The sequence below is a fragment of the Setaria italica genome, chromosome VII, assembly GCF_000263155.2.
Source record: "Setaria italica strain Yugu1 chromosome VII, Setaria_italica_v2.0, whole genome shotgun sequence".
Taxonomy (NCBI): domain Eukaryota; kingdom Viridiplantae; phylum Streptophyta; class Magnoliopsida; order Poales; family Poaceae; genus Setaria; species Setaria italica.
This window is the reverse complement of record NC_028456.1, coordinates 5,474,488-5,492,346: the sequence shown is the minus strand read 5'-3', so window position 1 is coordinate 5,492,346 and position 17,859 is coordinate 5,474,488. Positions and strand designations below refer to the sequence as shown.

At 45.5% G+C, this 17,859-nt stretch overlaps 1 protein-coding gene across 1 annotated transcript; it reads left to right on the top strand.

The window, feature by feature from the left end:
• Window positions 1-14,080: 14,080 nt before the first annotated feature.
• LOC101754935 (isoflavone 3'-hydroxylase) lies at window positions 14,081-17,397 on the top strand. The gene is made up of 2 exons (XM_004975034.2): window positions 14,081-15,148; window positions 16,689-17,397. Exons 1-2 carry the CDS (start codon window positions 14,216-14,218, stop codon window positions 17,313-17,315), a joined length of 1,560 nt encoding a protein of 519 aa, XP_004975091.1. The 5' UTR covers window positions 14,081-14,215; the 3' UTR covers window positions 17,316-17,397.
• Window positions 17,398-17,859: the final 462 nt, after the last annotated feature.

Sequence of the window (17,859 nt, the reverse complement as noted above, 5' to 3'; positions counted from 1 at the left end):
TTTGTTTCGCCCGTACGCACGGACATGATCCCAGTATACTATAAGGATTCAAAACAATTGAAAATATTTTCCACCCAATTTATATTATTATTATACTATAAGGATCCAAAACAATGGAAAATCATTCCCACCTGATTTAGACCCACCTTATTCCTCATGGAGGGTCCATCTGCCATGTCCATCTGTCAGGCTGAAGGTGTGACAAAAAAGCCAGCAGATCTCTCCATTGTTTTCGTCACCATGCCCGCGTGTACCCGCACTTCGTCTCCGTTAATCACGCGCGCTTACCTTCTCTGCCGCACCCTTCCCTTCTCTATCTATTTGTGCCACCGTCCCCTCCCTTCCTATCGTGGTGCCGCACCTCCCCAAAATATATCACATTCTTGACACTGGTGCACGAATATCAATCCTTTTAATGAAGATTTTACATAATTGATCGAAAGATTAGCACACCAGGGGCGCACTCCAGACTCTAGTGTAAATGATATACAATGCCAACGAATAAATTTTAGTGGCAATATAAATATTCTAACAGCCAAATATACTCAAGGCTGCATATGATGTTGGTGGCAGTCGAACCTCAAAGGATGCAACAAATGACTTTTTCGATGCAATATAATAAGATCTTTTGCAACGCAGGACAAGATTAAATCAACACAGTTTCATGGTGGCCATATTCACAACTACTTGCAACTAATCTTTTTTTGATGCAATATAGCAACAACTATTGCAACGTAGGTCAAGATTGAGACGATGTAATTACACCGTGGCCATATGCACAGCTACTTGCAACCAACTTTACAATGGTGGCAACAATGCCTAGCTATCGCAACAAAAAATCAATATTATCACAACTCAACACTAGTCGTAGCAATAGGAACCCATACTCGCAACCACCTTTTCCACCTTAGCATTAGCGCCTCCCTCTTGCAACTAAGCTTATGACTAATGCAACGTACAATTTTTGTGGCCATAAGGCCTATATATTGCTACCAATTGTGTCGTTGGTTGCCATAGAACCAAATACTGCAACCAAATGTGTGGTATTGCGGAAACAAGTGGTGCTAAAAAGGTCAAATCCTTGTAGTGAGGCTAGCCCCTCCTATGGCAAGCTGAACGAGGATGCAAATACTCATGTCCAACACTTTCTTCGCCTATGTGACACGGTCACAATGACGAGAGTCACTCAAGACGCCATTAGACTCCGCCTATTTCCGTTCTCGCTCCTTGGGAGAGCGAAATAGTGGTTCTACAAGGACAAGGATGTTGTTAACACATGGGCTAAATGCTTCACGGTGTTCCTCGCCAAATTCTTCCCGTTGGGCAAAAAAAATTCCCTACTTGGAAGGATTTCTAGCTTCCAACAATCAAGAATGGAGACGATCCTAGAGGCATGGGAGATGCTGCAAGAATACATCCTTACTTGCCCACACCACGGGATGGATGACTGGCTCGTCCTCCAAAGCTTCTACAATGGGCTCGTCCTCCAAAGCTTCTAGAATGGGCTAACCACATCAGCACAAGCCTACCTTGATGCCGCTACTAGAGGAGCCTTCCTTGACCTCACTATTACCAGAGCAACGGCTCAACTCAAGAAGATGGTCTCCAATCAGGGGTGGAGCAAAGAATGACTCCAACCTCATATGCGAGGCATGCACATCATGAAGGAGACAGACATGCAAGCCGCTAAGCTAGATCTATTCTCAAGTGCATGGAAGAATAGGAGAAGCCCCAAGAACTAATGCTCAAACCCATTCAAGCCTTGGACTCGCACCTCACGTGCGAGGTCTGCGGAAATGGAGGCCACTCGGGGAACGATTGCCCCAAGAGCTAAGAAGATGTCGCTTGCATGAACAACAACAACGGGTACCATCCTTAGGAAGGTCAATGGTGGAATCAATCGCGCCCACCATATCAGGAAGGTAATAATGGTAATTTTAATTTGAATTACAATTCAAACCAACCTTCCCTAAAAGATTTTATTCTTGGCCAAGCTAAAATAAATGAATCTCTTTCTAAAAAGCTTGCCGCCAATGATAAAACTCTGGAAAGCATCAATGTCAAAATTGAAAGTCTTTCCTCTGCTTTTAAAAATCAAGTGAGCTTCAATAAAATGATCGAAAGCTAATTAGCTCAAATCGCTGCTGCTATTCCTATTTCTGAACCTGGGAAAATCCCGGGACAACCCAAAAATGTGAGTGCAGTCACTGTTAAATGGGGCAACCCATCTCGGTATCCGCCCACTACTAACCATGCAGGGAGACCTAGGCATCAATGAAGAAACTCATGGGAGGAACCAGCAGTCAAGAACTAAGAACTAGGGTACCTGGCAACCAGCTGCTCAATGTGGGGGTTCCACGTTGATCGAGCCATCTGCGACCTTGGTGCAAGTGTCAACATCACACCAAAGACTATGCTTGATAAACTAAATGCCCCTATTCTCTTTCCTACAATGAACCGCTTGAAGCTAGCCGATTCGTTGATCCGTTACCCCGAGGGGATATTGCACAACATATCGGTAGAGATCAAAGGTTCCTATGCCATTGTGGACTTTGTGGTCCTTGACACGGCTAGTGACCTGGGGATGCCACTCATCCTTGGGCGACCAATCCTGCACGCGGTCAAAACAATGGATCAATGTCTGGTCCGGAGTAATCTGGCTCCACATTCAGGTTCCAAACCAAGGTAGAGGAATGCTATCAGGTCAACACCAGTCAACACTCTGGTGGCCAAAATACAGACCCCAACTTCTGAGAAGGCACTAGCCACATCTCTGTTGGGTATTTTAGCGACAGCGAATAAATCAGCAAGCGCACGGATACCATTGTAGCTTTCACCTCAAAATATTCCAAGGGTATCAAATCCAAGGGAACGTGTGTCCACTACCTCTGTAATAGTCGATCCAAGGACACATCAAGGTAGGTGGCGAGGGTAGAAAGGATTCCTAAGCATAGCATTATAGGTGAGTTAGAGGTTGATCTCTCAAATAGAACTTGCTTTAGGCACCGGCTTACCCCTCATCTGTCAGGAGACTTCAGCCAGCAGTTCTACGAACCCAGCTCTATGCTATATCTGAAGGTGGAGGATTACAAAGGACCAATAGGGTTGTCACCACCTATGGCCTACCTCTAGCAACCCGTGGGATATAAGGCAAACGAAGGATAAACCTTAGCCCACACACCACATCTACGCTACTGATTACTACTGCAGTCTAACTACGTCTGAAATCTTGTAGCAAACTACGACACTCTGTATAAATACAAAGCGATGAACCTGAAAGTAAGAGAACTGATCTCACTCAAATATAAATGCTACTAGTGTATACTATAAACATACATGAGATCACTCAAGCCTATGCTATGATAGCAAAGGTATATGACTAGCATATGAGCATAACCAAGCACACAAACATAGTAAAGGAATAAGGATATTCGTGCAACCAAGTATAACACTATAAGAAGGAACCACGAACGCTTACTTAACTATGAATAATGTAGCAACATCCGTAGAGGTACAAGCTGGGAGGAGAGTGCCGACAGTCTAGCACTCCTCCCAAACACCCCTCACTCTTGCCCTACTCTAAGCACAAGCTAGGCAAGGCTTTGCCTTTGGAATGAGGCTCTAAGCTCTCTTGAATGGTGTGTCCTCAAATGAGCCCCCTCTCCTTCTATTTATAGAGGGTAGGTGCCTTGGGAGAGTGGAGTTCCTCCAAGCATCTCAAGGGAATCTTAAGAGAATATTCTTCTCCAACTCTTCTCCTTGTGCTACCTAGCAGGATTTGAGGCTTTGAGGTGGTAACTCTCGGTGAAACGATCATAACCACCTTCAGGAAGCCACTAGGAGTCGACATGTGGAAGCTGAGCTCGAGGGGTGCCAGGGCCAGTTCTGCCGAACCATGGGTGGGCACCGCCTCTTGCACCGCCCTTCATCTAGGACGTTGCCTGGTGGGCCCTCAAGTCGGTCCAGGGTGCCTATGCCAAATTAAGGTGGTTTACCCCCTGATGTTGGCCCATGGATCCGTGTGCTCTTCCCTAATTGGCTGGAGTTGTGTTTCTTTGCTTCTTAGGTGAGTTTTCTCCTCCTTTCGATAAGTCACCTGCATACAAATATTCACCAACACTTGTGGAAATCTACCACTACTGTTGATGCTCATCTTTTATGTGTTTATGCAGGAGTTGACGACCTAGATTTGGTACTTAAGAACCATCAACAACACCCCCACACTTATCCTTTGCTCGTCCTCGAGTGAAAGGTAAAGTCTAAGGTGGAACATTACTTCTTATGGTAAGGGTCAAATATGTAAGATATCCAAAGCCATACCTGTACTTGTGAACTTTTGAAGTGTCTATCATGTTACCTTGGGTGGTTGATGACTAGAACGGTCTTGATTCAAATCCCCTCCACTCTTTCTGTCTTAGTAACTTGGGTTTTTAATAATGTTTTTCAAAAGAAAACCTTACCTAGCTCCTCAATTGATTCTCTCATATCGCTCAATGTGTATGTTCCTCACCAAGGCATTAGCTTGCCTTTCTTCACCCTACTTCTAATAAGGCTTATGTGGAGCTCAAGATCGGGATAAAGACAAGGCATACCTGCATCACATATGTTGCAAAGCCAAAGACCTGTTCCAAGTAGAATACAAGTCATACAATCTAATCAAGATGTGTAAGTGTGTGGATGGAATATGGTGGAAAGGTGTACGGACTCCTTTTGTATGATTCCATCACTCTCCCTTTTCTCTTTATTTTGGACACGGGCTTTCTTTTTCTCTCTCTTTTTTCTCTTGTTTTCATCATGCTTTGAGCATGGCTTTATTTCTTATTTTTTCCTTTTTTTGCATAGCCCATGTCTCTTTTGCAAACATACATTTGGAGAGAGAGGTCACACCACATGTGGAGCTTTATTTGGTGGATGGATGGATGGGATGTTACTAGATTCCAATGTAGAAGTGATGAGACATCACATGCTCGGATATAACCATATTGGCATATTTTGACTCCGAGGTGAAACAATTCTTTATCATAATTATATGTGATACATTTGATGAATTGATGTTGCACCATGATGTGTATTCGTTATCAATTTCAGAAATACATACATGGATCAAAAATAGTGTTAAACACACATGGAAGGCATGGAGGACCAAAGAAGTAGATTGGGGGCCAAGTCCAAGTATTCCCAACGTCCTCCACCAGGCCACCACGTCACTTTTGGCCCAAGGAAAGAAAGAGATCCAATCCAACATTTTGGCGCTGGATTCGGACTGCAGCTCTACCCCAACACGTCATCTTATTTTGGCCCAATGGGTCGTGTATCAAGTTGGGTCCATTAGGGACATGTCCTAGGGTTGGAGCACGACCCCAACAACCCCCAGGTCGTCCTCCTAGGTATTAATAAGGATTAGAGCTGCCACAAACAGATTGGATTTTGTTTAGATCAAGTTTAGCTCTCGCTACTTGCTTGTAAGCGCGCGTGCTGGATCAGACCATCCGTTCTACTCGATTCGGAACCCCAACTTTGTGAGTTCAGATTGGTTTCCATCTCTATATTTGCAATTGAGTTGCTTGTTATACTTGTTCTTGCTTGTTCTTCGATTGCTTGCAGGACGAGTGCCCTAGTGGCCGGGTGACACGCTCCACAAGATCGCGGCAGCCATTGGAGGTGGTGTATCAGTTGCTAAGGCGCAGCTTGGAAGGCTGTAGTCGGGCCGTGAACGTCGTCTCCATCCACCAATTGAGTTATCTACGCCTCTCATCGAAAGATCGGGAATCAACCCTAGCGGGTGTATATCAAGAAGTCTAGTATGTGGAAGTGGAGTATACGTGATCTTGATCATGAAAGTATGACGAATATTCCACAAGGGTCACAAGAATTTGGCAAAACTCAACATGATAGCAAGCAGCATATGTGTATAGGTTTTTCAATATGAACATCATATGGTTTTGGTAGAATGGAGGCATATCATTGAGGAGCTAGCTAGGTCATTATTTTTCAACATAAATTTCCAAAGTACTTTTGGATAGAATAGAGCAAGGTTCATTTTATCATGCCATATCTCAAACATCAACAACCTAGATAGCATGCTTTCCTAAAGATATAGGTTCACAAGCAAACAGGTGCAAGCAAGGAATATAGAACATGTATGCCAACCATAAGGAGCATGTTTTCAGCCAAGGTTCACTTTAATTCTGAGTTTAATTTTTAATGATCAGAGATGAGATTCATTCAAACTCATGAACCAGGGAGTAAAGAGGTAGAGTGCACATACCATCGCTCCCGAAGAAGATGGGGATTGAGGCGGACCAGTGGTGGTTCGGCTAAACAATGGGAGTGGCCAACTCACTATGGTACTATCGCCTTGTCCCTTGCCATGTTGGCATAGTCGATGTTGTGCGACACCTTTATGGCAGATCTCGAGTGTGTGTGTATGTTGATGACCTTGAGATATCTCCCCCACACTTGTGCTTGTACCTGGTGCTTTATTCAAACAAAAAGATGGAAACAAAAGAGGGGCTCTTGCTGGTTCGAAAATAAGAGAGCCTTACTTTATTTGAACTCAAATATTTTTGGGATTTTTTTATTATTTTATTTTCACCATGAGACCTAACTCAAAACAAGGCTGAATTAAAAATGCACCAACATAAGCAAACAAGGGTATACTTACAGTGGACCATTGATATGTACCTCCTTTGTATGTTTGTGCAACATGAATCCAACACCTTGGTTTATCTTCCCATTTGAATCAAGCTCAATGACTTACCCATTTGGATTTGAAGATTTTCCTGCATGGGTCAGTCCACATATACAACCAATATCCATGAAATTATTAACTCTAAGGTTCATCAATCAAACTCAACACCATGTCTAGTTTGATTGAAGAAGACATTTTTAACCTAAGCACCATGATTAATTTAAAAGGCCTATGAATGAACGTAGCTAAACATACATTCAAACCATAGCATACAAACATAGATAAAGGAAGCATGAAAGCATGATCAAGCTATATTCAAGAGGTAGATAAACATGAGTATAAGATTGGTGAAGTTCGGGCTACCTCTCGGAAGGGCTTTGTTTAAAGTCAAAAGCAGGACGTACCTGAGGGTACTTACCATGGTGTTTGGGTGATGAATAATTTTGAATCGCCGCCATGGTAACTCCTCTTTTTTTATGGGGCAAGATGCAAGAACCAACACCATCTCCAAACCAAGATTAGATTTGGCACGGGAGGAACTTTACTCGAGATACTCACATACCTCCCCCACACTTGGAGTTTGGATTGTTGGGCAACACAATTCAAGTGTGTGGAGTTCAAGCTTCCTAAATCGTTCCCTCAACAAAACTTACCGAGGTGTTGTAGTCGATGTAGCTCCCATGTTCTTAGGCATCACCTATCCATCATTCTTCTTGATATCCACCTGAAATGGTCAGCGACGAAAAATACCCTAAGGAAAACTTATCCTAAAAAAATGTTCTTGCTTTTATTTGAAAGGGAAATCTATGATAATCCGGGCTATCTCCCAACAGTGCTTTGTTTTCGGTCACAAGCTCGACCATGGGAACATCCTCTTGCAGATATCATTGGTGATGTGTTCCCCTCTCACCACCAATTGCTGATGTATCATTGAAGCTTTAGCTGCAAGGTTAGTGCCACAGCGCATCCACAAAATTTGCAATGTTTATGACAAACATATGCATCTACAACAAACCTTCTAAACTTTTTGTAAGAGAGGGCAGCCCTTGTGCATGCGCAGGGCACAAAGCGTGGCTGACTCTGGAGAGGCATTATACAAGCATGGTTCTTGTGGTATTTCAAGAATGAAGCTACCAATGTCATCTATGGAATCCTTTCCTTCGACCTCCAGAGTTGGCACCTCACAAAATTCCATGGCCCAAGGGTTCTCCATCTCAAGAGATTTATTGTGATAGATCATGGTTGGATCTCGATCAAGGCCGTACTCCAGGCTAGCAGGAAGAGGCTCAAACTCGATCGAGGGTGATGGTGATTGTTCGTCTTCACAAAGTTGAAGGGTCTCTTCCGAGTCATACTATTCGGGGGCAGAAAGTTCTGCGACCACAAAGAACACGGGCTCGTATGATACAAATGGAGATGCATGCATCACCTTCTCGAGCAGGTTTTGCTTGGGATGAGACTTCAGCATAGGATTTTCTAAGCAAGAGGTAGCGGTGGCGGAAGTGGCTTCCCTAATCTTTTCATCTAGGCTCCCTAGAGATGCACCGTCTAGGTGGAGTTTTTCTAATGGGCAGCCGATGTGAAGATCAAAATTGAGGATATCAAAGATGTGGAAGTCTAGGTTGACCTCAATTTTGTCTATTGTGAGTGGCAAGGCACTTGCGGCCCCCCGACATTCAAGGATGTGTCCAAAGGACAACTTTTGAGGAGCTTGTCGAATGGTCTTAGCGGAACATTACCCAAAAGAGTGTACATTAAGTGCCATGGTATGATATTAACCTCCATGATGGGGTTAATATGGGCTTCTATGATAATTCCCCTTATAGAACCAGGAATGATCGTAGAGAGTGAACTAATCCAAATTGCTTCGGAAAAGTGTCACACTCCATTCGACCATTCCTCCTTCATGGCCTCGTTGAGGGATGCTTCGTTAGGAGGATTGGGAGGAGGAGGTACCATAGGCCTGGGGGAAGGTTCTGTCAAGGGATTTCTAGATTGAGAGATATGGACAGAAGAAGGTTCCTTCCCTAGTTGGGCATTGAAGAAATTTGAGGTGTTTCTATGGTTTCTAGATGGATCATCCTCGAAGTTGAAAGGGAACATCGGAGGTTGAATTTCTTCTCCCTCCAATGTTCCTGGTTCAGGTGAGGGTTCTATGGCTGAATCTAAGGATGTGGAAGGTGAAGGATCAAATTCGGCTGCTAGAACATCCTCATGGCTCGACTTACACCCTTCTCAGAGGGGTTTAGACTTGACTACAAAGGAGGTGTTCTCAGTGATATGATCTAGGATTTTCCTACCTTCAGCCGGAGTCTTATGAAGAAATGACCCTGCAGCGATGACGTTGAGATCATAGGCGGAATCCTTATCGAGGCCCTCATAAAAGTTGCATAGTAGCAAGGACTTGGGCATTGAAAGGATATGTCTAGATTTCACTAAAAGAAAAAATCTAACCCAAGCTACACCTATGGATTCATTCTCTCTCTACTGAAAACAATGGATATCCCTTCGTAGAGTGATGAAACAGGATAGGGGAAGAACTCAAGACAAAACTTGCCTCTAAGCTCATCCCAGTTGCCGTTCATGCTGCCTATAGTATACGTGTACCATTGCTCAGCCTTCCCTAAAAGAGAGTAGGGGAACAACTTCCACTTGAGGATATATTGTGCCATGCCTGCAATGGCGAAACATGAACACAGGTGCTCAAACTAATGCAGATGGTGGTATGGGCTCTCACTATCTAACCTAGAGAAGGAAAGGTTCCAAACCTTAGTGATTATGTTAGGGCAGAGTTCACAATCGGATGTAAGGATTGGTTGTGAAGAGGGTGATGGCTCTAAGAACTCGCCCTTTCGGGTAGAAAGGCTTTGAAAGGATGGCTTCTCCATGGGTATTGGGGGTAAAGGTAGAAATAAAGAAAAGAAAAAGATACGAGGACGAATAGGTATGAACATAGATACAACAACCGTTCCCCCGCAACAGCGCTAGAAAGCTTGTTGGGTATTTTAGCGACCGCAAGCGCACGGATACCGTTGTAGGTTTCACCTCAGAGTATTCCAAGGGTATCGAATCCAAGTGAACGTGTGTGCACTAACTCTATACTAGTCGGTCCAAGAACATGCCAAGGTAGGCGGCAAGGGTAGAGAGGATTCCTAAGGATAGCACTATATGTGAGTTAGAGGTCGATCTCTCAGATGGAACTTGCTTCGAGCACCAACTTACCCCTAATCTATCAGGAGACTCCGGCTAGCGGTTCTACGAACCCAACTCTACACTATGTCCGAATGTGGAGGATTACAAATGACCAATAGGGCTGTCACCACCTACGGCCTACCTCTAGCAACCCGTGGGATGTAAAGCAAACAAAGGATAACCCTTAGCCCAGACACCACGTTTACGCTACTGATTACTATCACAGTCTACCTACGTCTGATATCCTGTAGCAAACTATGGCACTCCGTATAAATATAGAGTGATGAACCCAAAAGTAAGAGAACTGATCTCATTCAAATATAAATGCTACTAGTGTATACTATAAACATACATGAGAGCACTCAAACCTATACTATGATAGCAAGGGTATATGACTAGCATACGAGCATATAAACCAAGCATACAAACATAGTAAGGGAATAAGGCTATTCGTGCAACCGAGTATAACACTGCAAGAAGGAATCATGAACGCTTACTTAACTCTGAAGAATGTAGCAGCATTCGTAGAGGTACAAGCTGGGAGGAGAGTATCGACACTCCGGCACTCCTCCCAAACACCCCTCACTCTCACCCTACTCTAAGCACAAGCTAGGCAAGGCTTTGCCTTTGGAATGAGGCTCTAAGCTCTCTTGGATGGTGTGTCCTCAAATGAGCCCCTTCCCCTTCTATTTATAGAGGGGGGGTGCCTTGGGAGGGTGGAGTTCCTCCAAGTATCTCAAGGGAATCTTAAGGGAATATTCTCCTCCAACTCTTCTCCTTGTGCCACCTAGTAGGATCCAAGGCTTTGAGGTGGTACCTCCTGGCGAAACGGTCATAACCGCCTTTAGGAAGCCACCAGGAGTCGACACGTGGAAGTTGAGCTCGAGGGGTGCTAGGGCTAAATTGGCCAAAGCATGGGTTCGGCTAAACCCTAGGCACCACCTCTCGCACTGCCCTACGTCTGGGATGCTTCCTAGTGGGTGCTCAAGTTGGTCCAGGGTGCCCACGCCAAATTAAGGTGTTTACCTCCTGGGGTGGGCCATGGATCAGTGTGCTCTTTCCTGATTGGTTGGAGTTGTGTTTCTTTTCTTCTTGGGTGTGTTTCCTCCTCCTTTATAAGGATAAGTCACATGCATACAAATATTCACTAACACTTGTGGAAATGGTTAGTAATAAACCCTACCACTACTGTTGATGCTTATCTTTTATGTATTTATGCAAGAGTTGACGTCCTAGATTTGGTACTTAAGAGCCGTCAATAGTCGACTTTGCTACTGTTTGGCATACAATTGGATGTGATAATTTTATACCCATTTCTGAGGAATGTTCCTGCCTCATCGCCATCCAATTCCTATGCACCTTACAAGAAGAAGATGATGGTATATCCTTTTGTTTCTTCGAAAGGGAATACAAACTCTCTTGGATGAACCTTAGTCTGCTTCTTGGTTTCCATAGAAAATGCATAGTCGACTTTAACAAAGTTGTCTGCGATTTCAATTGCCATTCCTTTTGGACAAGCATTTCCGATCAAGTTGTTGTTGGCAAGTTTGCTCCTTGCTGCAATGATACGAGCATGGTCTAGTTCGTTTTGCCTTCGGTCTTGCTCTAGTTCTATGCCTATCAATCATCATGGTCACGTATACGAGCGTGGTGCTCGAGTGCATTGGGATCCATCGAATATGACTATACCCCACGGACTGTTGGGGTAGGCGACATGTGGTGACAGTCCTGTCCATCCCTTGTAGTCCCCCACGTTCGGCTATAGTGTAGGAATTATGAAAGATATCTTGCCTTGGTAGACCAAGGCCGGGTGTTCTTCCCGTAATGCTGTATGCCTAGAGTTAGTTCTAATCATGTGCTTGTATGACCCTTGCTAGTATAGATAGATGCCACTAGGACCTCTTGTATGCCTTGCACCCGCTAACCTTAGGCTTATTCTTTTATTCTTTATTATAGAGATTGGCTATGTGTGTGTCACATTACCCTCATATATCTATCATGGCTTACCCTTGTATGAACTTTGGTCTATTACTTAAGCATATCGTCCTGAATATGTACTCGACAAATCCTTTTACACCAATGCCATCATTTGGGAAAATATAAATAACGATACCCTGAATACTCTCCAGGTGAAATGCTACAACGGTATATCCGTGCGCTTGAGGATTTATTCGTAACGTTAAGAAATATCAACACCTCCCCCACGGTCCGCCTGTTGGTATATTTAACAATTACGAATAAATCCGCAAGCGCACAGATATACCATTGTAGCATTTCACCCAAGAGTATTCTAGGGTATCATATTTTCCAAAGGAAGGCGGGTACGTCAAAAGAGTTACTATGTTTATGAATATATCCTAATTGAATAGACCAAAGTTCAAATAGGGATAAGGATAATAGCAGGGTAGTGTGACACACAAGAGAACCAAACTCAAGATAAGATAGGCTAAGGCTAGGAAGAAAGACAAGGAGATAGCTCTAGGTTTGTATCGTACTTCTTATATACTATACAGCTTATACTAGTATACATACACACATTATACATGACTAGGACTTAGTTCTATGCGCCAAGGCCCTACGAAGAGACCGTCCTCTGATGTTCTGCCAGTGTGGTTATGGCAATTTACGAACTCTAACATCATACCCAAAAGTGGAGAATTACGAAGGACAAATAGGGCTGTCACTACCTGCCGCCTACCTCTACATTATGTGGGGCACACCCGCATCCAATGGCATCCAATTAACCCAAGCACCAAGCTTACATTAAAGAATAATACACCCAGCCCCCTGTGACTCGCACCGTTCGGATGGATGAGCTAAGGCCGGAGCAACCATGTAAATCATTGGAACTGATGCGGTGGCATAGATCGACTAGCCTCAACATGCTTTGTATATGAAAGAAGTATAAACCATAGGAAGGACCTATGTGACGAGATGGGTACCCGGGTATCCCCACCGACCAGGCTTCAGGCCTGCATCCAGGTGTGCGGGGCATGGCACGGCGGCGTATGTGGCAAGCTGATTGCCAAACAGATAGATTTCACTTGGAATATATGATGTAATTGGTACAGATCAGTTTTCTTCTAACAACCGTCTAGGATTAAATCCTATCCAACTTGCAACCCTTGGCCATCAGCCCATATAAGGTGGCCAGGAATACCACCACAAGACGATGAAACACATACCTTGCCATTGCTGCAGTAGTGCTTTGACGAGCAAATCAATACAACCCACTAGAGCATAGGACGTAGGATATTACACCACCTTGGTGGCCCGAACCTGTATAAACATTGCATCCGTGTGTTACCATTCGAGTTATTGGTTTCACGATCGCCCTTTGCCTACAAATTAACAATATGTGAAGCTCCCGGGTGAACTGCCAGACTAGAAATCCGATAGTTAGAGTGCAAAGTAGGGGTGATCAGGAGATCCTCCCCAGCGAGCTCGATAGCATCTCAATCCGGCGTCATCTTTCCTAACAGCAAGAAGACCTTCCTCGACATCCTATCCAGCTCCGCTTCAGGAGCATGCCGCTCGACTCTAATAACAACTCTGCCACTACCGACCTAGCATGGACCAGATATGCTTCAACGGGCTATGGGAATGGCCCCCCTACGCCTCCTCACGGAAGCGCACCCTCCAACCTTATCGTGGGGCTAGACCGCAAAAACACCAACATCGCCGACTACATCTCCCTTTCTAAATGAGCTTTGCGCTTGCTCCTAAGAAGATCAGATCGGATCTCGCCCCAACTTCCCCATGGCCTGAGAAACAACACTACAGTGTATTCGGAGGCGCTGCAACGAACTGTTCAGATAGGATCTGAAAGCCCATCCGAACCCACCCGGTTCCAGACTGCGACGAGTTTACTTCTTGTTCCATAAAGTCAAAATTCCTCCTCTCTTCCCGAACAAGCCTGTTGCTGGCAAATAGGCAAAACTACTTATGCTAAAACCCCCAAGGTACGACGTGGCAGTTTAGTCTCTAGTAGATATGCTATATGGATTGAGGCGCGGACGGGTTTGGGGTGCTGGTGGCGGCTGCTGTCGCGGTGGCCGGTGGGCGCAACAGGGGGTTGGGAGGTAGGGGAGGGCATGTGCTAGTCTCTATTAGGAAATCTGTTATAGAATCCCCTTTCTAGATGGGTTGTAGGCACTAGGCACAGGCAGTTCAGCAATCGTTATGAGTGGGAAATACCTCCCTTGTGCAACCCACGAGCTGGGCGCTGGGCGTGTCACAATTTTCTAATCTCCGAAGATGTCAAGACAAGCACCAAAGACATAACCACTGTCAACGGCCTTCGTTTCCATCCTCGAGCTCCAAGATCCAATCATGGCGAGCGCCACCACACTGTCCTTCCTGTTTCTCTTACTGGCCACCGGCCTCCTTGTTCTCCTCCACATCCGCAGCCTCAAGAGCAAGCAGGGGCACCGTCGCCTCCCGCCCAGCCCGCCATCGCTCCCAATCATTGGGCATCTCCACCTCTTCAAGAAGCCGTTACACCGGTCGCTGGCCGCGCTCGCGGCGGCGCACGGCCCGGTGCTCCTCCTCCGGTTCGGTTCCCGTCGCGTGGTCCACGTCGCGCACCCCGCCGCCGCCGAGGAGTGCCTGACCACACACGACGCCACCTTCGCCAACCGCCCGCAGCTCCCCTCGGCGCGCCACCTCTCCAACGGATACACCACGCTTGGGTCCTCTAGCTACGGCCCAAACTGGCGCAACCTCCGCCGCATCGCCACCGTCGATGTGTTTTCCACCCACCGCCTCCTCCGCTCCACCGGCATCCGCGCCGGCGAGGTCCGGCACATGGCGCGCCGGCTCTTCAAGGACGCGGCCGGGGCTGACGCCTCCAGGCCTGCGAGCGCCGACGTGAAGACACGCGCGTTCGAGCTGGCACTGAACACTGTGGCGCGGATGATCGCCGGGAAGCGGTACTACGGCGACGACGAAGACGACTCGGGGCCTTCGTCGGTGGAGGCGGAGCGGTTCCGCGCCATGGTCCGGGAGTACTTCGCGATGCACGGGGCGTCCAACCTGCAGGACTTCGTGCCGGTGCTCGCGCTGGTGGACATTGGCGGTGTGAATAACCGCGCGATAAGGCTGTCTAAGGCGCGGAACGAGTGGGCGCAGCGGCTCATCGACGAGCACCGGGCGGCCGCCGCAGCAGGGAGGGAGCAAGGGAAGACGATGGTTGGTGACTTGCTGGAGATGCAGGCGTCTGACCCGGAGGCGTACAGCGACAAGGTCATCAGAGCACTGTGCCTGGTGAGTTATTCTACATGCATAATTGCCTACCGTGATTTACTGATTTCCTCGAAATGTTCGTGGATAATGCTGCTGCGCCTGCTGCTATTTGCAAATTGCATGGATATTAGAGAAAGAACACATGCCGTAATTACTAGTAGGTCGCGTTTTGTGTTCGAGAGATGGTGTAATTTCAACAGCGTTCACAGGAATTTTGAAGGAAGACAGTGATCCTGCTCGAACCCTGCAAGTACACAACGGGTTGGACGGATCAGATGTGATTCAGTACAAAACTAAATTAACTTACTATAGGTAGCTAGTGAAATTTACCCTGTCCTAATAATTCAAAGGAAAAGTGAGGAGTGTGTAATGGTTTTAGTAGTACTTATTAGGTCCTGTTTGGCAACCCACTCCTAAACTTTAATACCTGTCACATCGGTTGTTTGGATACTAATTAGGAGTATTAAATATAGTCTAATTACAAAACTAAATGCACAGATAGAGTCTAATTCGCGAGACGAATCTATTAAGCCTAATTAGTCCATGATTTGACAATGTGTTGCTACAATAACCATTTGCTAATTATGGATTAATTAGGCTTAATAGATTCATCTCGTGAATTAGTATAGGGTTTCTGCAGTTAGTTTTATAATTAGGTCATGTTTAGTCCTCCTAATTAGCGTCCGAATATTTGATGTGATCCTCCTAAAAATTTTAGTACCTCGTATCCAACCACCCTTTCACTCTCACGAATCTGGACGTACTTAGACAACATTTAGTTTGCCGCAGTTCTTGCACTGCAGTCGGAGCAAAGGGTTACTAGTAAGCTATTCACTGTGTAGCTTGGCCATATGAGCTGAGCTCAGTATCATGACCGAATCTTTGAGATATGGCCCAAATTGTTTAACGGATGGGTTGGGACGGTAGCTGCTTTCCATATCGACAAAGGCATCGTGGTGTTCGTACGACGTAAATTATATTAATCAATGAAGACAGTATTTTACCAACTTATTCCCTGGCCTCAATTATTATATTCATTCTATATTTTTTATGACCCACCTCGTTCGTTCGTAATAAAAAGAACTGTAATGGCATTTCATATATTTAGTTTAGGACGAGAAATGAACTAGAGTTACATACTATCTGCTTAATTAGTCAGCTAGATCACACATAAAGCACGGTAAATTAATGCTTTGCTAGTGACTACTTTTTACTAGAATTTTGTTGCTACTACTCCCTTCGTCTCAGAATATAGTTAGTTCTAGAGTTTTTCAGATAGATTAAGGATGTAGATTAAAAGTTTATATTACCCTTCAATGATATGCTTCTCTTTTTTTACTTAGACATCGATGATATTAGTGGTTTTATTTTTCTTGACACATACAAAGTAGGAATAAAATTATTCTATTTCATACTTTGCATTCTTGTGCCTGTCAATTTATAATTGATCAAAGTCCCCAGTACATGGACTCGCAAAAAAAAGTCCCCAGTACATGGGCATATATGATGATCTGCTGCCATATTGATCCTCACTCACTGGTCCGATGTTTGGTGCAAACAGTCTATTTTGCAGACCGGAACGGACACCTCGTCGGGCACCATCGAATGGGCCATGGCGCTGCTGCTCAACCACCCTGCCGCCATGGCCAAGGCCAGAGCCGAGATCGACGAGGTCGTCGGAACGGTGCGCATCCTGGAGGAGTCCGACCTGCCCAACCTCCCTTACCTCCAGTTTGTCGTCAGGGAGACCCTACGCCTCCACCCAATTGCCCCGATGCTCGCCCCGCACGAGTCCTCCGCCGACTGTTCTGTCGCTGGCTACGACATTCCGGCGGGGACGATGCTGCTCTTCAACGTGCACACGATGCACCTGGACGCGCGCGTGTGGGGAGAGGACGCGGAAAGGTTCTCACCGGAGCGGTTCGAGGGCGGGAAGAGCGAGGGAAAATGGATGCTGCCGTTTGGGATGGGCCGGCGGCAGTGCCCGGGTGAGGGTCTTGCCATGAGGGTCGTCAGCCTCGCGCTAGGCACGTTCGTGCAGTGCTTCGAGTGGAGGAGGGTTGGGGATGAGGAGGTTGATATGACTGAAGGATCCGGGCTGACGGTGCCCAAAGCTGTCCCATTGGAGGCGTTATATTGGCCACGTCCGAAGATGGTATTGGCACTAAGGGAAATTTTAGAACGTTAATCAAAATGGTTTCCATTCCTATTTTTTTAACCGAACTTGCAGGATTTTGCAGAGATTGTATCAGTATAGAGTAAATCTTTAAAAATTTAGTTAAATGCCCATGCGTTATTACAGGCGATAAAATACTTTAATGGCCATGCACTGTTACAGGCGATAAAATACTTTTCTTCACATGGCTATAACAAGTTAGCATTCTAACCGGCCCTAGTTGGTGGTTAGACTTCTTTTTATTCAAAAGAAGATCATCATCAATTCTTTTAGAAAAAACATCAAAATTAACAGAAAACTATAACTATCGATCCACACATTAATGATATATTACAAATTCAGGAAAACATCAAAATAATTCGCTCTCGATATCGTCGTAGGCCTCTAGAATACTAAGCTTCTTGATTCGTTAGAAGACCACGTACTCGTCCCAGTAGGACCAGTAGCGTCTATGGATATTGTTGACGTCTTCTGACGAATCGAGCTTGGTGTACAAGGTATGGACTTCCGATCCCTGAGCATCATCATCTTTGGTGATCTTGAAAAGGTAGTAGAC